The 22,829-nt window shown below is 46.6% G+C and overlaps 1 protein-coding gene and 1 pseudogene across 6 annotated transcripts in view; one reads left to right on the top strand and one right to left on the bottom strand.

Moving 5' to 3' along the window:
- TENM2 (teneurin transmembrane protein 2) overlaps nucleotides 1–22,829 on the top strand; it is a 924,727-nt gene that overhangs the window by 805,568 nt on the left and 96,330 nt on the right. For all 6 annotated transcript variants that reach the window (XM_088023682.1, XM_028102726.2, XM_088023681.1 and 3 more), the window contains one exon: nucleotides 9,774–9,920. In XM_088023682.1, the coding sequence (XP_087879808.1) occupies nucleotides 9,774–9,920 (147 nt within the window). The remainder of the gene's footprint in view (nucleotides 1–9,773; nucleotides 9,921–22,829) is intronic.
- Nucleotides 21,115–21,591, bottom strand: LOC114208712 (small ribosomal subunit protein uS17 pseudogene; annotated as a pseudogene).

The raw sequence follows: 22,829 nt of genomic DNA, 5'->3' as shown, positions 1-22,829 counted from the left end.
CCTGGGGTAGGTTCCTGGCCCAGCTCTTTTAATATCTATTAGAAACAAACATTTAGTGATTTCCTTACATTTCCGAAAGTTGTGCTGCAAACAGCAACAACAACAAAATATATGGCAATTTATCACCGGCCTGATTTTACACTAGTTAAAAGAAAGCCGTCAGCCCTGCAGTAAGTAACGAGTCCGTGCCCACAGGCCTCCTAGATGTTATTTGTATTTTTATGACCCTCCTGTGGCTATAAGGATGCTCAGTGGGTGTAGAAATTGGATGGTTAAAAATAACAAATAAGAAATCAAAGTCGCGCTTTGTCCCTATTTCCATACCGGCTAGGTACCACATTCATTATTCGCTGGACAGCTGTGGGAATAAGAACACAATGTACAACAACTTGATTATCCTCCAAGAACCATATTAAACCATTGGACTTTCTTATTATTGTCATCCTTGCCTTTGTGTGACCCTTGTCCCCCTCTTAATCTACCAACATGCTCTCTTCTACCTCTCTGGGTGCTCTATTCTGTCTCTTTCAGTCGGGAGGTATCAGCTTCTTCCAAGTTGAAGGGCACGGACCTACTCCAGCACTCCTCGACAGCCGCTGTCATCGGCTTGGTTTTGGACCCTGTGCTGCAACCAGCTGTTTCTTTTGCTTGGGGACGTGCCATCCATCCAGGGGCTTGGGGTATGCGCCGCGGGAAGCTTTTACTTTTACCTGGCTGCTGAATCAAGGGCACAGTGAAGCAGCAGGAACGCTACACACGCGGTTTATGTATGCATTCGCTCAGCAAAGATCGTTAATGCTAGGCGCTGGGGTGAGCACTGGGAAAACAGCCATACGCCACAGAGTCGGAGTCTTTGCCCTCAGGAGGTGCAGAGGCTCCCAGGATGATGGGTGTTAAACCGCTGGTTCTCAATGTCAGCTGCACACAGGAATCACTTCTGGGGTGGGGGGAGGCGCTCAAAAAATAAAAATATTGATGCCTGAGTCTCCTCCTCGAAGATTTTTATTTAATTGGGGTGCAACCTAGCATCAGGATTTTTCAAAACTCTCGGCCAATTCTGTTCTAATGTGCAGCCAGGTTGAGACCCACTGCTTGAAACAAAGGATGAATTAGAACGGAGGCGGCGAGCGCTATAGGAGGAGGAGTGGGCGGTACCATGCCATCACTACTGGGGAGCAGCCCTGGGCTGGAAGTCAAAAAGCCTTCTGAGCAAGTACTGGCTAATCCCAGCATGAATGCCTTTAGCCCGAGTGCAGGGCACGTTGTTTAGGGACAGGGGTTGGCAAAAGTCCAAAAGGAAGATCCAGGCTCCGTTCTAGAACCCAGCGAGGCAGGGTGGCTGAAGTTCAGTGAGCAAAGCCTCAAGTGACATGATCTGAGAGGGAGAAGTGGGCAGGGCCAGATAATGCAGATAATGCGTTCCAGGCCCTTTTAGGGGTTCAGGACTTAATCTTAAAGTAGTGGTTCTCATACAGAGCAGACATCTGAATCCCCCAGAGGGCTGGTCAAAATGCAGATTTCCAGGCCCCGCCCCCAGAGGTTCTGATTCCTAGGTCTCAGTTGGAGCTCAAGAATGTGGCTTTCTAAACAAGTTCCCAGGTGACTTTGATGCTGCTGGTCCCAGGACCACACACTTGGAGAAGCACTGTTCCTATCTAAATCAAGGGAGAAGCCCCCGGTGGATTTTCATCAGGTTTCAACATGGTACGAGTTGGTTTGCCTTAGCACCATGGTGCAGTTTTCCCACCACTGGCCCACTACGTCCTCCTGTGGTAGGTGAAGCGGAATAAAGAAAGGGGATGTTCCAGAGGAAGAAAGCAGGATCCCCCAAGGGAAGCAAAGGCTTGTGTGAGAGCCTGGTTCTACTGGGTGATAATGATTCAGTCGTGAATTCAGTGAGTAATTGACATGAGCTCCCCCCCCCCCCACCACCCAAGAAGAGCTATCTCCAGTTACTGTCGCCTAAACTCTGTTTCCTTCCCCCGGTTATCTTCTACTGTTTTGAAAAAAAAACAAATGTGTTAATAAGAACTTAAAGCATCGAAATAGTAAAAAACAAGATATTCCTCTTTTTTTTTTTTTTAAGTTCACCATTTTCTCTGAGGCCAAGGCTAAGCCTACTGCCTTCCTTTTCCTGGGCAGACAGAGATGATGCTGATCAGTGAGAATCCAGGTGCATCCAGGAAACGTGTAGCATAGACAGCTGGATCCAAATTTATATCACCTCATGGAGGCTCTGCTGCTTCTGTTGCTGCTAGGGTGGAGGGGTGTGATTTCTGCCTTAGGAGCAAAAGACAAGCAGTGGACCATGGAAAGGATCACTGGCCTTCCCAGGCATCCCTACCCAGCATCCCCCATACGCTCCCCTATGCAAACCCTTTAAGACATACAGAGACTGTTGAAACCGAGAAAAACATCTGCCTCTGGATTTTCCGTGTCTTCTCTAACAAAGGAGGGGCAGCCATTCTAGCACAGGTTCGTGGCTGAGTTTCCATGCCAATTTGTACCTAGAAACAGAGTCCCTACACAGCTCCCTCCTCCTCGCCCAGGTGAGCAAGAGGGACAAGCCCTTCCGTTTGCTTCTTTGGCAGCCAGCTTCTAAAATTAGTTGGAGCTTTCCCCAGAGTGTCTTGAAGCACCAAATTAATTTTCTGAGTGTCTGCCGCTGCTGTTTAGTATAAATGGCCACCGAACCCCTAGTGATCCCCCGTCCCCAGCACCTCAGCTGTCTTTAATTCTAAAGAGTTCTGGAATGCAATGGAAGAACTCTATTCCCTATTTCCAGTGTGTATCTGCTTCTTAATTCCAACACTGCACAGCTCTCACTCAGAAAACAGGGATATTTAAAAGAGCTGGGAGAGAGGGGTTCGCTAATTAAGTTAACATGCAAAAGTACAATTCTGTCCAAGAGAAGAAGCCACCATTTATTCTAACTTCAACTCTCCTGCCCCTCAGAATTGCCCTTAGCGTCAGTGGGTTTCTCCTCTCTTACACAGACCAACTTGGCATTGCTAGACTCTTGGATGGTGGTCATAGGGGGAGTAAGGATTTCCTAGGATGTGATGCAGTCATACACTGAAGATACCAGAGTTGTGTTTTTTTGTTTTTTATTTTTAACTTGAAAGAGGATAGGCTTGTGGGTTTTTTTCCTGATCTGGAGTTGAGACAAAGAGAAATAGCCTGCATTTAAGACTGCCGCAGAGCAAAGCCTACCACTAATTGTAATGTTTGTAATAGCAACTGTTATCAACACAAACTACAAGAGCTACTACCTACTGAACATTTACAACATACCAGGTTCTATGCTCAAATCTTTACCTTTATCATTTCATTAACCCTTCTGGAGCCTGTATAAAATACCATCATCTCTGTTAAGTTGTTCATTCAACAAACATTTACAGAGTGTCTGTTATATGCCGACTGTTTTTCTAGACACTGAAGATATTTCAATGAACGGAGAGACAAAAATCCCAGCCTTCCTGCAGGTTATATTCTATTGGGAAGGACAGTAAATAAGATTAATTTGTAAGATATATAGTTGTACAGACAGGGGGAAGAGGTTACACTACCAGCTCAAGGTCACACAGACAACAAAGGGGCAAATCTAGATCTTAATCCCAGAATTCTCTGACCCCAAACCGGGGTAAGGTCTTCGCCTTGATTCAGAAGACTTTCCACGAGGGTTTATTCTAGGATGCAGTAGCTCTCCTAGTAGTCTCTGAAGCCAAGCGGGGATGTCTCCGTTCTCCAGCTTTCTTTGTCATCGTCTGCATTTATATGCAGTCTGATTAGTGTTTTCACTTGCATTTCTATCTGGGTGGGGCGCTGTCCACTGTGCTTTTCCAAAGTGTGCTCGATGTTGAATGTTAAAATCCCACTTCTCTTCCCGTACCCCTTATGTACTACATACCCCTTGTATTAGTCACTTATTTCTACCTCTAAATTGCTGCACATGGCAGAACATTCCTTGATTCTTTTTTAGAAAAGCCTTTTATGGTAATTACAGCTTTCTTCAAGCGCATTTATGCTCCCCTTTTTACTATGCTTTAGACATTATTTTCCTCATGCCTAATTTTTGGTAAGGCAAAAAGCCTGCCGACCTGGTAACTGTGTCATTGGAGTGTTTGTTGTTGTTTGGTTTTTGGTTTTTTTACTGTTTGGAATTTTATGTGTAGAAAGTCTTGGAGATGATCAAATTTCCACTCTGCCAAAGATGTTGGAGATTCTGAGTTCAGTCAGAAGTCATTCATTCCTTTCCCTATTTATTGAGTAGTAGCAATCCAAGAGTAAACAAGATTGACATGGCACCTGCCCTGACAGATTTACTTCATAACAGGAGTGCCCAGGGCAGCTGTTCAGTTGTACACTGCACAATTCTAGGAGCACCGTTCAAATTATTGGTGATTATGTGCACATTTATTATAATAATTTTCTAGCAGGTGACAGTAAAATGGCTTAAGGAATGGCTGCTACATGGACTAGCAAGTATCGAGGAGATGCTAGACAGTTGCGATACACCATAGTGGATAGGGTAGGCTAAGATGGGGTGGGGTAGGTGGTAGGCTAAGATGGGGTGGGGTAGGCTAGGGTAGGGTAGGATGGGATAGGATAGGTGAGGCTAGGAGAGAATAGGGCATGATAGGGTAAAGTAGGGTAGGGTAGGGCAGGAATAGGGTAAGGTAGGGTAGGGTAGGGCAGGAATAGGGTAAGGTAGGGTAGGGTAGGGCAGGAATAGGGTAAGGTAGGGTAGGGTAGGGCATGATAGGGTAAGGTAGGGTAGGGTAGGGCAGGAATAGGGTAAGGTAGGGTAGGGTAGGGCAGGAATAGGGTAAGGTAGGATAGGGTAGGGCAGGAATAGGGTAAGGTAGGGTAGGGTAGGGCATGATAGGGTAAGGTAGGGTAGGGTAGGGCAGGAATAGGGTAAGGTAGGGTAGGGTAGGGCAGGAATAGGGTAAGGTAGGGTAGGGTAGGGCAGGAATAGGGTAAGGTAGGATAGGGTAGGGCAGGAATAGGGTAAGGTAGGTTAGGGTAGGGCAGGAATAGGGTAAGGTAGGGTAGGGTAGGGCAGGAATAGGGTAAGGTAGGATAGGGTAGGGCAGGAATAGGGTAAGGTAGGATAGGGTAGGGCAGGAATAGGGTAAGGTAGGGTAGGGTAGGGCAGGAATAGGGTAAGGTAGGATAGGGTAGGGTAGAATGGGATAGAATAAAGGCACCATGACAGGTGTAGCTAGCCTGGATCTGGGAGCTTTGGAAAGGCTTCCTGGAGATGACTTCTGAGTGAGGATCTAAAGGATGCGTTGAAGTTAGGCAGATGAGGAAAGAGAAAAGGAAAGCCTGAACAGCTTTGATCTGGCCAAAGCCTAAAGTGGTATTGAGATGGGCTAACAAGAGAACCAGTTCATATAAGGTCTGTAAGCCAGGTTAAAGACCTCAGGCTCTCCCCTGGGGCCAATGGAAAGCTGTGGAAGTATTTTGAGCAGTGTCTTGAACAGAGAGAAATGGATGATGCCTAAAGACTGGAGGCAGGGAGGCCAGTTAGGAGACTTTCACAAGGGTCCAGAGCAAAGATGAGGAGCCTTGAGTTAATGCAGTGGCACTGTGGGTGGGAGCAGAGGGCAGATTCCAGAGATATTTAGGAGGAAGGACAGGTAGGACTTCTTATCATTAAGAGAAAAATCAGGCAGGAATTGTTTGTTGACTAAATACAAGAGGTGGTGGAGGGCAGGGGAGGGTATTAAAAATGACTCCAAGTTTTTAGTCTTGGGCATTAAAGTACGTCGAGGTGCCATTCCTTGATCAAGGGATCAGAGTTTGGGGGAGAAGGGGTAAAGAAGTTAAATTCTCTTGAGTTTGAGATGCTTGCTAGCAAACAGATGGAGATGTTGAGATGCAAATTGGAGTCCAGGTCTAGACATCAGAGGGCTGGAGATGAAGATTCAGGAGTCATCGGAATATAAGGGTGTGTTTGGGTTGGGTTTTTTCAATCCCAAATTTCTGCTTCAGGTCTAATTTTTTTCAAGGCAAAAAGCCCGCCTACCTAGTAACTGTGTTGATGGATTTTTTTTTTTTTTTTTTTTAGTGGTTGAAATTCTGTGTGTAGAAGTCTTAGAAATTATACCATTTCCATCCTGCCAAAGGCATTGGAAGTCCGATAGAACCAGCCCAAAACATAGAACCAGCCCAAAGATCCATTCAAACAGCTACCCCAAAACTTCTCGGATATTTGCCAGCTTCCTACTGATGCCCTTGAAAGTTCTCTTTTGATCTTTGAGAAGGAGGCCCCACTATCTTCTCATGCCTCTCAGGAGAGTTTATAGATAAGGCAGGCTGAAATGATCTAGCACAACCCGACTAAACATTCATTCAAACATCTAGAATGTGCCTGACACAAGGCCAGGCTCTGCAATCCAACAACAAACAAGGCACTCTCAGGTTTCATGGAGTTTGGGGTCTAAGGCAAGATTTCTCAGTCTTGGCACTATTGACATTTGGGGCTGTATCATTGTTGTGGGGACTGCCCTGTGCACTGTGGGATGTTGAGCAGTACCCCTGACCTCTATGCAGTAGATGTCAGTAGCATCCTCTCCAAGTTGTGATCATCAAAAATGTCTCCAGACCTTGCCAAATGTCCCCTAGAAGAAGAAAAGGGAAATAACTAGCCTCAATTGAGAATCCCTAGGCTAGGGTCATGGTAGAACCTGAAGTCTCCAGATAGCCAGCTGTCTAGCTGTGCAAAGAATCAAAAGCTGTGCCTTATCACGTTCTGTATCAGTGATCCCAGAGATGGACACTCAAGGAAATCAGCAGTGCTAGCCTGAAATCCAGAAGACTCCATATAGGAGACTTCTTGGATCCCCAAGGATGAGCCCATCAGCCCAATCCAACTTCAGTTAAAGGATCCTCTCCAAAGAAAGTTGCCACCTGACGCCCATTTGCCCTCCAGACTAATTACTTCCTACATGCTGTTTTTCCTTAAGCAGAAGCTGGCTTTGCACTTTACGAACACAACAAATCACCTCCTCAGAAGGCCACCAGCAGAACCAACTTGTGCTGAGGGTAGCTTGGGGTTGCCGAGCAACAGCACGCACCTGCCAAGGCTACTTTCTCCGTCTTCAAGCTAAAAGCAAAATCTTGTCCATTAATTCCCAGCTACCCCAAAACTTCTCGGATATTTGCCAGCTTCCTACTGTTCATGTTTTCATCTTCCTCATATGATGTGGAGAAAACCTGCTACTGTGGTCTGTTTATCTCCCTTCAGTTGGTTGGGAGGGGAGAAAAAAAATCAAGAGAGAAAGAGGGGGGAGAAAAAGCTTCATTTCAATCTAGGCGCACAGATATTTTGAGTGCGTATCTCTGACTGACATGCTAGTGTTCTTTGCAAATTTAAATTTCATGTACTAGACGTGGCTTTCCTACTCAATGAGGCTTCTGTTGAGACTTTGGGCGTGATTTTAGTCAAACATGAGACCTCAAAGTGGCTAAATAACAAAGCACATATAATAGATGGCATGCTGAGCAAATGTTGCTAGGTCTATCATTTAGTGTATTCTGTGTGATCCATTCAACCAAAACTCTTCCGGTAGAAATTGTAAAGCTGGACGTAGCTGGAGGTTGGAGATAGACTCTTTTCCTTGAAAACCTCTGTAATGTCCCTTGGGCTTTTCCTACTGAGTTTTATTTTGCTCCTGTAGAAATGTTTATGGTATTTCTCTGAAACTGGGGATGGCTTCTGCTCCCTGAACACTCTCACAGTATGAACAAGGGGGATGGCACTGGTTCTCCAGGCAGGGCCCCAGGGCACACGCGGGGGGGGGGGGTGTGGCGGTTGGCGCAGGCCAGGGGGTTGTCACCTCCCTGGTAAGGAAAGGAATGGAAATGTGAATCTGGGCTCTGTAAGGATGCAGCAAGTCTTTCTTGAGGTATGCAAACACTTAGGCTTTGTTTGCATCTGGATTTAGTGCTGGGCTAAGAAAACAAGTTCTCTGGTAACAGTCTCCTGCTTTCTCCTCTCAAGACAGTTCAGCTTCCTTACAGATACTTCCCCACAGAGAACTTCTTTTGCTTGCCCTCTTCTCTCAGGACCTAACCCGTACCACATTCTGGAAAGGATGGGAGGGAACAAGCGTTCAAGAGTAAGATATCTTAAATAGGTACATTTCAATTCACTTTCAAACCCTCCAGACCTTTCTTCCTAGGAGTCCTTTAAATTCCTACCACTGCCATGCGCGCAAATTAGGTTTATTGGCGTTCTCATAACGGGTTCTTGAGAGAAGAGAGGAAAGATGGCAGGCGAAAGCCTCTGGAACACTGGAGGGAGAAATAAGGGGAGAGGCATGCTTTGATTCAGAAGATTTGGGCCAGAATGGTTTCAAATCAATTACCTCCATCACTGCAAAGCTCTTCATGCCCCCACCACAGCCCAGTCCACCCTGCACTTCGTGTGGTTTAAAAAAAAAAAAATACACCACAAAAGCTGGAGATAGACATGGTCTGTCGAGAGGGAGAGACCGAATTATAGATGGATATTCGGGGAAGTTACTTCCTGGGGATAATGACATTAATGGTCATTTGGGGTCTATTTAAATGAAGTAAGAAAAACACCTAGATTGCACAACTCTGTAAATTTGCTGGAAGCCACTGCATTGTGCACTTAAAACAGGTGAATTTTATGGTATGTAAATTATGGCTCAATAAAGCTGGTAAAGGAAAAATGAGAACATATCCAGGGATTCTTGCCAGCAAGTAGGTTCTGTGAGGGTGGCGACATCCTACCAATTCTGTGCTGCTCTCCGCATCTTCTAGAGGATGACAGAGGCTCTGCTGGGGAGGCTTTCCTACCCCGCTTTAGTGCCCCACCCCCCGCCACCCTTTCTCATCTTCCCACCCCCACGTTCCCTGGGCCCCAGCTCAGGTCAGAAGGGTGGTAACCACAGTTGTTTTAGGTGCTAGAGCAATTAGGGAATTAGGCTGCTGATTTCCTACTTCTCTCCACCCCAAAAAAAGAAAGAAAGAAAAGGTTACCACAAAATAAGAATTACTCAAATGCCACCTCATTCCTCATGCACATACACATTTTTCTCTTTTCCCTGTTCACGGCACTGAGTACCTACTCCTTCCATGGCCCTCAGACTCGGCAGTATTTTTAAATCATGCCACAAATAGGTTGAGTGATAAATAGCCAACATTTTAAAGTGCTCCTTAAAGCTAACTATTACAAAAATATGAAAATAGCTCAGCAGAACTATCCAGTTCCTTGTCATAAGGAGCTTGTGATAATCATATATAAATATATCCTTAAAATTCTGAATGATGGCGGGTACTTTGCCTCCATCCTGGGTTGATAGGGAATTTCCTGTCTTCTGCAGAAGGTACTTGTAAGAAAAAAGAAAGGAAAGAAAGAAAAGATTTTTTTTTTTTTTTTTTTTTGAGGTAGCCTCGATCTTGAGCTACTGGCTGGAAATTCCAGCCTACCTAGGCTTGTAAGCTCAGAGCTGGTTTAGTTTTCTGGAATATTCCCCACTTTGGGAAGGTTGCCTCAGACCCCTTCACACAGGTCAGTGTCACTGGGGATCCCCTGCATCTGGGACCCCACTGTGTCTTGCAACTGCATGCATTGCCTGCTTCCCCGACTCTTTGGAAGGCAGGCACGGGCCCCACTCTGAGGCTGGCCCAGTGGCTGCCCTGCGGCCTTGCTCCCCTTTTGCATGGCTCCCCCTGCTGCCCCAGCGCGGCCTCGCGCCCCTCCTTCTCATCCTCTCCGTTTCTCCAACCAGATGGCTGCCCCGATTTATGCAACGGCAACGGGAGATGCACACTGGGTCAGAACAGTTGGCAGTGTGTCTGCCAGACCGGCTGGAGAGGACCCGGATGCAACGTTGCCATGGAAACCTCCTGTGCTGATAACAAGGATAATGAGGGAGGTGAGCAAGCGTCTTCTCATTCCCAAGCCCCTCAAGAGCAGGGCATTGTGTACACTTCTGTCATGAGTCATTTTTCCTGAAAGACCTCCCCTATACTACTGTCAAATGCTGTTGTAACATTTCTCTTGACGCAGAGGCAGCAGAGGACGGGCCAGTGGAGGTTCCTGGAGGCAAGGGCTGGAGGCCCTGGGGCTTGATGCTGGCTTTGGATTCTCAAGCACACCCCGCCACAGAGAGGTGGCTGGGCCCTGCCGCGGCCCCCGGGTGCCCGTTCCTGCCTGAGCCTCTGGGGCTGGGAGTTTCAAACGAATCGATGGTGATGACCACAGTATGTGGTTCACGCTGCCCTCAGACATCTCAGGCAGTCCCTTCATCCTTACGACCCTTTGAGTTGTTACTTTACAAATGAGGGAACTGAGGCTTAGGCCACAGTTAAGTAACTGTTTTAAGATAAGTCAACCACCAATAGTAAAATTGGGGCCCAAACCCAGATCTGACTCCAAAGTCCACATTCTGACCAGTGGCCGGCAAACAACAGCCTGTTGGCCACATCCAATCCACTGCCTGGTTTTATATGAGCTAAAAAATGGTTTTTACATTTCTAAAGTTTGGGGGGGGTAGGGGGAATCTAAAGAACAACAGTATTTTAAGATATGTGCAAACTGTGTGGAATTCAAATTTTAGCGTTTTCTTATAAAGTTTTATTGGAACATAACAATGCCTGTCGGTTTATGTTTCACCCTCAAAGACAGCATTGAGGAGTTGGACAGAGACCACATGGCTGGTAAAGCCTAAAATATTTACTCTCTGACCCTTTATAGGAAATTTGCCAATCCCTGTTCTGAACCTCTGAACTGGATTTTCCTGTGTTATTTCCTGATGGAGTGCTAAGATTCTGGGGCTAAATGGGGTTGCGGTAGCATATGGGCTGTGTGATTTCCTAAGAATATGGAGCAGTGCTCCCTTAAGGTGTGTGACCTTCTCTCGCCAAAATTACTAAATGGTCAGAATTCCCTCAGCGCAGGTTGTTTCAGGGTGTAAGAGGATCGACGTGTCCAACTATTAGATTTAAGAAAAATGTGTCTAGTCCCACTCTGTCAATCCCTGTGCTCTGAGAATATCAGCTCCTGCCCTCACGGCCCCAGAGGGTCGGCTTAGGTAGTGTCCAGAAAGGGGCGCAATCCATCAGGGTGATGGATGAAAGTATTAGATATTCTATTTTTATTTTTCCTCATCCTCCTAATAGACACTTGCAATTCCCTTAATCTATTATTGCTGTTATACGTGTACATAATGTGTAAATAAGCAAATGTACATACAATGGTAGGAGTACACCAATCAAAAAAAAGTTTATAGACCTGATGTAATTTACAGAGCTCCCATTCATTCATTTAGCTTCCTGAAACAGAGCCAAAATAGAAGCCACTTTAATTCATTTTTGAATGAAGTGAGCCATAACTGCATATATTCATACATTTTTTTTTTTTTTTCCCCAAGAGAGACAGTCAGAATTGCATTACTTCTCCTGATAAGGTTCTGTTTTTGCCTCTGGTCCCTGGTGATTTCACCTAGCAAAGTGGTTGCTTACACATCAGCTCCCTTCCTCTTCCAGAAAGGAGCCACTGTCCTGGCTCCCTTCCCCACTGCAGGTGTCAGCAGCTGAAAGCATAGCAAATGGCTGGAATGCTGCACACGTAGGGGAGGGGGACTGACTCAGTCTCCCCAACACGCCCTGCATCATCTCCATTCCTCTCCACCAGCCCTATGGCTGATGGCAGCTCCTTTCGGGAGAAAACCAATTTCCTGACACAGTAGAACTGGAAGAGGCACATGAGGTGCTCTTGGTCCAGGCCTGAGGACTGCACTGCAGGCACATACGGCTCAGGGTCCCTCCTGGTGGGCAGAGGCAGAGCGTCAGGGAGGCAAGGCACAAAAGCAAATGAGGCAGTGATTATGCTAAAGACAATAATGGCCTTGTTATGGGAACTATTAAAGCGAACCTCCCGAGGAAGTAATTAGCCACAAGGAAAAAAAAAAGGCTCTGCACAGTGTTTATAAAAAGAAACTCCCAGTTAATTCAGAGTTGCTTATGTCAGGTGAGTGAGGTAGACAGGGATTGTCTCTCACCTGGTGTAAGCAATTCACAATTAACTGAGTTCTTTTTTTGGAGGAGATTCCTCAGTGCAGAGTATCCTTTTTACGGTTAATTACTTCCCTAGGAGGTGTGCTAAGCACTTTGCTGTTTATTGATAAATATTAAAGTTGCTCCTCATCAACTCCAGATCCAGTCCTGCAGCACACTAATTATATCACTTTTTTGTATGTTTTGGTGGGGGTAGGAGTTCGGCCCCAGGCTCTTTCCTGCTTTGGGAGTTCTCAGGCAGGGCTGTGTGGTTTCTGACCCTGACAGTAGGTCAGAGGAGGCACCCAGGCAGAGCATGCATGTCGGCCCGGGGAGCAGCTGCAATGAACATATTTGTTATGAGCCTCATGAATGGGGAAATAATGGGGTGCTGTTCCAAAGTGGAGCTGGAAGAGGCAAATCACTTTTCCATCCGGGAACACTCTACGTTTAAAAAAAAAAAAAAAATCTCAGTTTAAAGTGATAGGTTTTTTTTTTTATTTTAGACTGAGATAGATATAGATACAAATATGGATACAGATATTTGAAGCCCTAGACAGCCTTTTTCAGCCTGGGGGAGAATTAAGCCCTGGTGCTTTGCGGCCACTAGTGGTTCAGAAACTGTAGCTTACAGCAAAACCCCCTGGAGGGCTTGATTAAACACAGATTGCAAAAACTTTTCCCCCGGAATTTCAGATTCCGCAGGTGTGGGGCGGGGTGCAAGAATTTTAATTTCAAGGAAATTTCCAGGTAATGCTGAGGCAGGTTCTCTTAGAGAACCACTGTCCTAAGACATTCATTATATGGAATGAATTGACGTGTCTCCTATGCATCTGGAACGGTACTAAGTGCCTTCCTTAGAAACGCTGAGAAAATTTTCACTCAGACATTTTCTGTATTCTGTGGTGCCTAGCTGAGAAGCCCTGTTGGAAAGAGCTGCCTACGAATATCCCCCAAAAAACAATTTATGCCAGTTCCCTACCTTCTTAATCCTGTCCCTTTCAAAGTCTCCCAACACCCTGCAGCCACGTGACCACTAACTTAACCTCAGGAAGCAATCGCTGATGCTGAAGGGGCAAGTTCTCCCTGCCATTGCCCCTGAGAAGTAGAAACAGTTCAGACAGACCTGCTGGCAAGCAGACTGCCTTTTTAATAGTGAAAGATCTTCACTTGAACTGCTCACCCCAATTTGAAAAAGAAGAGACTCAAATATTTTTGCTTACAGAAGACAAATACCAGCTCATTAAAGTCTGAGAATACACACAACATGTGCATCAAGTGACAGGCAGATAATATTTAATTATCACCACCAAGACAGAGGTGTGAGATTTAGTTCATCGCAGCCAGGGGTAGGAGAAAGGGTGTAGATCTCCTCTAAAAGTGGGAACCTCGAGGTGGAGAAGCGTTGTTAGACCGTCTGGCCTGGAAAGACAGGCCTTACTCCTTCCCCACATGCCTTTATCACCCAGAACTTGGGAGTCAGGAACCCCCGCCCTCTGTACAAAGACCAGCTCTCATCATTTCAAGCCAGCCTGGGAGTCTGTCTGAAGGGCCCGTGGAATCCTATCAGACACTCTCTCTCTCCTGTCTGTGGGTGGAGGCCTGGAGCGGAGGGGGTAGGAAAAAGCCCTTCTATGCTGAGCTTGTCCACAGTCAACAGTGCGTCACATCCTGCCTTACTGTATTAGCGAGCTGTCTGCGTCTCCCTCTGTGGCGTTAACATGGCACCAAAAGTTAGACTCTTGTTCCTTCTCCTGTCACTGCTCTGTTTGCTCAGGTGACACTGTCACATCATGATGGTTAAGAGCCTGGGCTCAGGAAGCAGTCTTTGCGTCCCACTTCTGCGAGTAACTTGACTCCTCAAGGTCTCAGTTTTCTTGTCTGTGTAATAGGCATGATAATGCCAACTCCATTAGCAGGCATGTGGTTTCACTGACAAAATGCAATACATTTTACTAGGCGCCTGGTTCATGGGGTGCCTTCAAGAGCAGCTTGCTGCCAGCTTTAATGTTATTGCTGGTACTGTTGCTGTTATTTCTAGAATGCATGCTGAGTCCACATAGATGGAGCCCAACTGGTAGTTTTCCCACAGTCCATAACCACTGAGGTTCTAACCAGTACTCATCAAACTTCAGCATTGCATGACCTCTCTGGATGGTTTAACAAACGTTCATTGAGAGTTTGCTAAATGTTAGACATTGGAAAGAGGCCTTTGGAAATTCTAGGACAAATACGATGCATGTCCGCAAAGAGCTCACATCCATTTGAAGAGATAAGATGTATAACACATTATTATAATTATTACAGTCAGAGCTGACAGGGTGGAAGACCCTCCTTCCATGGGAGCATAGAGAGGTGACTGTCATGGAGTGTGGGTGTCGGCCACAGGACAGGAAAGAAAGCCCATCACCACATTGAGTCCAACATCTTCAGTATCTCTCCTGGGAGAGTACTCAAAGCCACCAATCTGTGTGGTCAGTAACCCATGATGGGGGCTCTTCCACTCACCAGCAGCTTCTACACTTCTCTCCCTAAATTAAGGCTTCCACGACAGTATTTCTCAGCCCACCTCCATCTGTGAAGTTTGGTTCCTTGTTTTGCTCCAAAGGAGGCTGCCTTGGGTTAAGAGATGTGGATGCTGGCCTGAGTTCCAGGCACTCCAGCCAGGTCTAAATGAGGAGAAATAACACTGGAGTCTGTCCAAAGCACTTGGAACAGATGAAGCCCACCCCTTGCCCACGGCCTCCTCCCCCTTTCCCCATCCCATAACCATCCAAATTGGTTTGACATGATTCAGGGATGCTATTCCGGCATTTATCTCAATTGTTAATTAATAACACCTTGCCTGTGCATTTAGCAGAGCCAAGCTCAAGACTTCAGGGACTCTGGAAGAGTTATAGTTCTCAAGTCCAAATAGTCCAATTTCTTCATCCAATGAGAGATAAAGCTTGGTGAACCCATTGTAAATGCCTTGACTAATGTGTGCAAATCATGTTGATGGGTTGGTGGGGTGGGGGACAGCTTAGAAGTGCAACATTGCTCTATTAATTGGGTTGGATAAGGATTCCCCTTGCAGTCCAAAGACCTTGTGGCAAATGTAGTTGGAGCCATAAACAGAGTCCCCAATTAGCTCCCAGAGAGCAAAGCAATATATCTAATGCTTACGAGGGAAATGTGGCCTTGAGGCCACAGCCAGCTGGCCAGGCACTGGGTCTCTCTTCCTTGGGAGGGAAGCAGAACTAACCCCAACTGAGGGCCACACGGCAACAAGGGGCTGAAATTATTCTGGATCTTCCAGTGTATTTGACTCAAGACTCTTCTGTTTAGGAAACTGAGGGTTGGGGGGTCAGTTTTCTATTGAGGTTTTTTTAAAAAAAGTAGAATTCATTCTTTATCGCATAGAAAAACTATACTCAGTGAGATTTTTGAGAACTTACGTGCACCGAGCCCTGTTCTGAGCTTTGTACGCAACTGGGTAATGGGATAGGCAACCCACTGGTGGGCGCCTGCACCACGCTTTCTGTTCCTCCACTCAGCAGCCTGCGAGAGAGTTCTGAATTGTAAATCAGACCATGCCGTGCCCTCAAAGGGCTTCTCATGTAGTTAAAATCAAAATCAGATGTTTCACCTTAGCCTAGAGTGCCTTCTGTGACGTGCCCCTTCCTCTTCTCTCGCTCAACCCCCACCGCCCTCCACAGCAGCTCTGTTGCATCCACTCCTTCCAGCCCCTTGCCCTCACACGCTGAGCTTAGTCATACCTCAGGGTCTTTGCTGATCCAGGGCCAGAAATGCTCTGACCTGGGCATTTGGCATGACCAGCCCCTTGCAGCCATTTTCCGTTCTCAGCTCAAGCACCCCCTCCCCAAAGAGGCCTGTCTTGACCTACCTTTGTCTTTCCACCATCACCCTGTGGTGTTTCCTTCACAACAAATGGCGCACTCCTAAATTATCCCATCTATGTCTTCCTGGTCTGTTGTCTGTGTTGTCGCAGCGGACATACAAGTTTTATGACTCTGTCTCTTCATAGTTTTTCCATGCCATAGATAAGGATACAGAGGCTGGCGAAGGTAATATTCAAAATAGGCTTCCAGCTAACCACTCTGATAGACCGCTTGGCTACTTTAAAGGCAGAAGCTCATTTCTTCTCAAACACTAACAAAATTTGGAGACTGTTTCTGGAGAAAGTTCAGACAAGTACAGAATTGTTGTAAAGAGACCTCAGGAAAAGTAACCTCAAACATAGAACTTGCCCACTGAAGACCTTCTCACAGTAAATGGATTTGAGCATGGAATTTGTTTGGGGAGTTGGAAGAAGATGTTTAAAGTTCATGAATTTACCTAACATCACACCTTCAGTCTTCCCTAATCAAGTTTTTAGTAGTTTAAATGATTATTAAGTATCTCTTAAGGGATTATATTTTTCCCTGATTAGATGACAAATCAAATATTCATCATTAAATTGTGATTAAAATGGATAATTTGCAAAAAAAATGTTAATAATTTAAATCACTGTGGACTTATTTTAGGGAATTAAAGGATCAAAACACAAATTTAACTGGTGGCAAAGAGGTAACATTTATTTCCTTATGTCGGCTTCCCGTATTTTTGCGTTGGCCAGAGAAACTGCCTAGATTGTAGCAAGTACCCTCTTGGTTCCTGTGACCAGCCTTTGAATAAAGGTTCAAGGGCCCTGGTGCCAGGATTATCTCCTTTGCTCCCATAGCCCTCCCCTCAGTCCAGACCAGTGGCCCTCTACTGGGGACAACTTTACTCTTCAAGCGGGACATTTAGCAACATCAGGAGACATTTTATGAGTTACAGCAGGGAGGAAGAAAGGAGATGCTACTGGCATCTAGTGGGTAGAGGCCCAGAATGCTGCTAAAAATCCTACATACACACAACAGCCCCCACAACAAAGAATGATTGGGCCCAAAATGTCAATAATGCCAAGATCAAGAAATCTGGTGCAAGTGTTAACATCTCCTGGGGACATATCTGAGGGGTCCAGACAGTTCCAGAGCAGGGAGTGTCTTTGGCTTGATGTCAGGGGCCTGATGCATCTATCACTTACTAAGACTTTACCCACATTGCCCAAATAAATCATGACAATAGCCCACAAGAGCCCTAAGAGCCTCTGAGCATCCTTTACACAGAGGCAGATACTAAGGGCCAGACAAGCAGAGTGGCTGACCCAGGCCTCACAGCTAAAATGCAGCCATGCCAGGACTCAGAACCTAAGTCAAGAGCCTTCCTCATGGACCCCTCGCAGCAGTTGACTACTGTGCCGGGGATCCTAGCAGGGCAATCTGTGAGTGCTTAACACCCTCAGCCCCGCAGAAACACGAATTCTGCAGCATTCTGAAAAATAGCATTGGTGTTAGCTTCCCCCCCAACCCCATTTTGGATTTGGAATGCATTTTTGCCACAAAGTGCTTATGCATTGGAATGCCAGGGTACAAGCAGGGGAAAGTGGAACAGTTGGACTTTAAATAGCTAGACACTCTCTGCAGCACAGTGAGCAGCTGCCCAAGGTCTGTGCTCTTTTCTTTGACTTTCCATCCTCTCAGCCAAGAGTTCGGAGGACTGGAGAGGCGCCAGAACTATGTGGCCAAATGTGAATCCAAAGAAAACTGCAAGGTGTGCCCCAAAGCTGTGTGTGCAGTGCTCCCTCCCTCTCCAAGCACCGCAAAGACCAAACCTTTCCAGGGGAATTCCCTCCCTTTTCCTAAGCTCGAGGTACTTCATCATTGATCTGCCAACCCCATTTCCTGGAACTCCATGGCCACACACACTGAGGGACGCTACCTCTTTGATTCACAGGAATTGTGGAGTCCACAAATGTCAGATGCACAAAGACTAAAATATGGAGTGCCCAGCAGGTATAAAACCCAGAGAGGGGAAGTAACTTCTTCAAGGCCAAATAGCAGGGTAGGGCAGATCCAGGCTTCCTGGCTCTAGATTCAGTACACTTTTCTCCATGCCACGCTGTCCCCAAAGGGACCCAGTCACCCTCAAGAGATCGTATGGCTGACCTTACTGGTAAGAGCGTTCTGAGACCCAGGAACTAGATAGACTAAGATGAGTTGAGGCACCTGTGTACCCAAGAGTGAGCACCTTCTTTAATTGTGCCCGTAGACCAGCCTCCCTCAACTTTCCCTAGTCCCAGCCCCACCGATGGTGGCAAGAGCAAACACCTCCCCCGATGCCAGCCGCACACACACACACACACACACACACACACACACAGCCAGGCCACAGGAGTGAATGAGACTCAGACTCCACCACAAAGAATCCAAGGTCTGCTGGGGTGTGAGACATACGTGAAACCAGCGGCTACAAAGCTATATACTAAGGGCCCAGGATAGAATGAGGCCGAAAGCCTAGGACAGCCCAGAGAGGGGGCATCAAAGGTTTCCAGAGCAGGTAAAACTCGAATTTTGAAAGCTACAGAGGACTTAGATCAGGAATGCAGGGAAAGCATTGTGGGCACATGTGCAGAGGCAAGGGACAGCAGTGCGTATCTGGGGACCTCGGAGAAGATTGACAGAGAGTGGAGGAGGGTGACGCTGGGGAAGCGGGTCTGGACGGAGAGAGCCAGGCCTTGCATGCCACGCTGGGCAGAGTGAAGTTTACCCCAAGTATTTGCTTTGTCTTCCTGCATTCAGCATCTTGGTCTCCACAACTGTAGCCACACCTTTTCTCTCAGACAGAAGGCTGATCTATCTGCTTGGGTGATTCCTAAAGACATACGCTCACAGCAGAAAAGAAGGAGTGGCCTGCCTGTATGTTTCTTCTGTCGCACATGCGCAACCTTTCACTTCAAGGGGAGGAGACAGCCTGGCAGGGTGATCAAGATGCTTCGGGGCCAGGGAGCTCTGGGTTCACGTCCTGGCCCCACCACTGATGGGAACAAGTTGACCTGTCTCTGTAAGCCTCAGTTTTGTCCTTTGTAAAGTGGGATTAATGCTAGTTGCCACCTCAGAGAATACTGTGAGCTCAGATGAGCTAATACATGGAAAATACTTAGTACAAATGTTCTCTTAGGTCACTGGGCATCAGAATCACCTGGAAGGCATAATGAACAGATTACCCGACTCACAGAGTTTCTGGTACAGTAGGTCTGGGCGGGGCCAAGGGATATGCATTTCTAACAAGTACCCAGCTAATACTAACACTTTGGGAACCACTGACTTGACACAATAGGTACCATTTGGGGGGAACTCAAGTGCTGACAGAGAGTGATTCCTCCATGTGTGGCATCCCTGGGCCACCTGAGGGGGAGGACAGACCAAAAAGCTCTGCGTCCCAGGCCGTGGCAGCTTGATTGGCATACGGACCCACTATACTCACTGAAGCCCCTGCCACAGAGCTGTGGCTATGGAAAGGGGCTCAGGACCCCAACTTCCCAGGATCTTTTCCCCCTCCCCCCTTTCAAGAGCCCTGGAGTAAAGCACAGCTTGGTAGCTGGCCCTGGTCTCTCCCCCTTGTGACTTCCTGGGGCTTCTCCCATCGCCCTCAGGCCCAAAGTTGATGCTGTGCCCTTTTCGGCCGGGGTCTGCCAGCTCTTGGGTCAGGCCAACTTGTGTTAGTTCTGGCTCCAGTTCTTACTGGCTGTACTTCCTTGAGCAAAGCACCTGACCCGTCCGAGCCTCTGTTTCAACACCACCACCACTTCACAGGCCCTTTGAGAGGTTTGACTAGCCATTTTACAGAAAGCGCCTGAATGCCACCTTATTTAAATGACAGGTCTAATTATTAGTATCTCCCTGTGTAATGTGACTTCAGAGACTCTGAACACACACACTGTTCCCAATCAAAAGCTCATCGTATCAAGTTATGCACAACATTTCAAAATCAGAAATCCATCTTTGGGTCCCTGTTCTAATGTATGTTCCCCCGCAATCCCACACGCACTCATGCTGGAATGAGTGTATTTTCTGTCGCAGATCACAACCCAGGGATCTGCATGGCTCAATGGACGTATTGTCTGGTCTGCATAGGGTTAAAAAAAAAGTCCCTGAATTAGCTGCTGACATATAACAATAGAAGATTCCATTTAACCAGCTAAAAAACTGAGAAGCTAGAGAGTAGTTTGTTCAAAGTCAACAGTGAAGTGCTGGGATTGGAGCCTGGCTCTCCTGATCCTAAATGTCTGGCTCGTTCTCCTCCCAGACCTGTTTTCTGAAAGTAGTTCTATATCAGGTTGGCCAGAGAATCCAAAGCTGCTGGGATCTGGGATAAGGAAGGCAAGGGGAATCCGTAGAGAAAGGGATGCTGCAGTCATTGGGACAAGTTTCTCCTACTCCTACTTCTGCTATGCTTACTCATAAAGCACATGGCTCAGGGGGAGCAGATCCAGGGAGAAGTTTCCAGCCCACTGGGGCCCAGCACCCAAAGCACCCTTTGATGCACAACATCAGTGCTGTCACTTCCCAACTACCACATGGTCCACGGCAGTGGGCATTCCCAAATCTCTCATGTGCCCCCTTGTCTGTGAGGGTGGCTGCTCAGATTTGCAAGTGCACCTTTGGCCCCTCCATTTCTTCCTGACCATTAGAGCCATGGTTTCTTTTTTTTTTATTAAAATGTTTTATTTATTTACTCATGAGAGGCAGAGAGAGAGAGAGGCAGAGGCAGAGAGAGAGAAGCAGGCTCCCCGCCTAGCAGGGAGCCCGATGAGGGACTTGATCCCAGCACCCTGGGATCACGACCTGAGCCGAAGGCAGACGTTTAACCGTCTGAGCCACCCAGGCGCCCCAAAGCCATGGTTTCTTAATATCTTTCCACCTCCACCTGGATCATGCAACCAGTTTCACTGGGCTGGACCGTTGGTCCTCCAGCTTCCAGTCTATTCCACAAAGCGGTCAGTCAGAAGAATCCTTTAATTTTTATTTATATATATGTATATTTATTTTACATATTATATATAGTATATATTATGTTATAATATGTATTATATATTTATTATATTTATATTTATTTATATACATATAAATATATATATATTTTTTAGTTGTACCCATGACTAGGAAAATAACTTTATTTTCTTGGGGTTTGGGCAGATGTCCAGTCTCACAACTTCTGGAATTGCTTCCCGGTGTCAATGGCCTTGGTGACCTTGAGCGTGTAGAAGCACACAGTGTCGCTCAAGGGCCGGCACTCACCCACTGTGACAGTGTCACTGATCCGGACATCCCAGAAGTCGGGGGACAGGGGCTCACATGTTCTGGCGGCTTTTCTCGAATCAGTTGTACCTTCAGATATAGGGGATATATGGTCTCGATGGGTGACAGTGGTCATCTGCATCTTCATCTTGGTCACCACATCAGACAGAATCCACCTTCTGATGGACACATGACCAGTATAGGGGCACTTCTTCTCAAAATAGGTGCTCTCAGTGGCCTCCTTGTGTGCCCTGAAGCCCAGACCGATGTGTTTGTAGTATTTTGGGAACTTCTCCTTGCCAGTTTCTCCAAGCAGAACCCTCTTCTTATTCTGAAAGACGGTCAACTGCTTTTGGTAGGCATGCTCAGTCTGTATGTCCATCATCTCCTTGGATGCCTGAAAAAAGAAGAATCCTTTTAAAAGTCAGGTCATATGATGCCCCTGTGCAAACCTTCGCTGGGCATTGCATCTCCCACAGAATGTCATCTGGGTCACAACCATTGCTCCGCATTAGCGGGCTCTTGCTTCCACTCAGCACTTACATCGTCCTCTACTCATCTCCATCACCCAGCCCAACATCCAGCATCTTGTTCCTACTCTCAAGATACTTTTCCACCCTGGACCTTTGCACCTGCTGTTCCCTCTGCCCGGAATGTTCTCCCTCCAGAGGTTTCCAGGACTTGTTTCCTCATCTCATTCAGGCTTCTCCCAAACATTACCTCTGGAGGCTTCCCTGCCCCACCCCCATCTAAAACAGCAACCCTCCTCCTCCATCACTCTCCCAACCCTTTACCTGTCTTATTTTTCTTTAGGACACTATCACCTTCTCAAAGTCTGTTATACATTTCTTTGTTAATTGTCTGTTTCCCCCTCTAGAATCTAGGTTCCTAACTGCAGGGTTCTTCTCTGTCTTGGTCAGCTCATTATTAAATGAATTGAATGAATGGAAGTTTTAATGAGAAGTTTCTAGGACAGAAAGCAGTTGTCTTTTATTCAATACATTATTTTAGTATGAATACATTTCATTTTAGGACTAAAAAAACACATACATACAATGACACCCAAGTCACTACATACCATTCACACACTTTTATTAATGCAAAGAAAATCTAAAGGTAAGATACATTATTTCTTTTCAGTAAGATGTGAACACATGGTTATACTGTTCTTCGTCTCTATTGTCAGCTTGGCTCACCTGAAATGGGCCGGCGGCAGTAGGTATGCAAGCTCTGTAGGAAAGGCAGGGGCTGCCGAGAATCACGTTGGGTGAAGCCCGACCTCCCAAACCATGGCCAGCCTGGTGAGGCACAGAGTAGTGAGAGAGGTCAGCAGGTCTGAGGCTGGGCCAGCTGCGGGAGAATCCCAGCTCCCCCACTCACAAGCAGCTGCCTGACCTTGTCAAATAATGTAACCTCTCCAGGCCTGGGCTCTCCATCTGTAAAGCCAGAGTAAACAGGTGGTTGCTATGCACTAAATGTTTTTGCACAAGGCTTATTTACTTCCTCACAAAGGCCCTATTAAGCTAGTATTATTATTTCCACTTGACTGATGAGAAAACTGAGGCTCAGAGAGGTAAGCTAATTAGCCCAAGGCCACACAGCCAATATGTTGCAAGCACGGAT

Source organism: Eumetopias jubatus, unplaced genomic scaffold (assembly GCF_037043125.1).
Source record: "Eumetopias jubatus isolate StellerSeaLion01/CBP00866 unplaced genomic scaffold, mEumJub1_p1.0 scaffold_5, whole genome shotgun sequence".
Lineage (NCBI taxonomy): Eukaryota > Metazoa > Chordata > Mammalia > Carnivora > Otariidae > Eumetopias > Eumetopias jubatus.
Note: the sequence above shows the minus strand (reverse complement) of the source record. Positions and strands in the feature narration are given on the sequence as shown.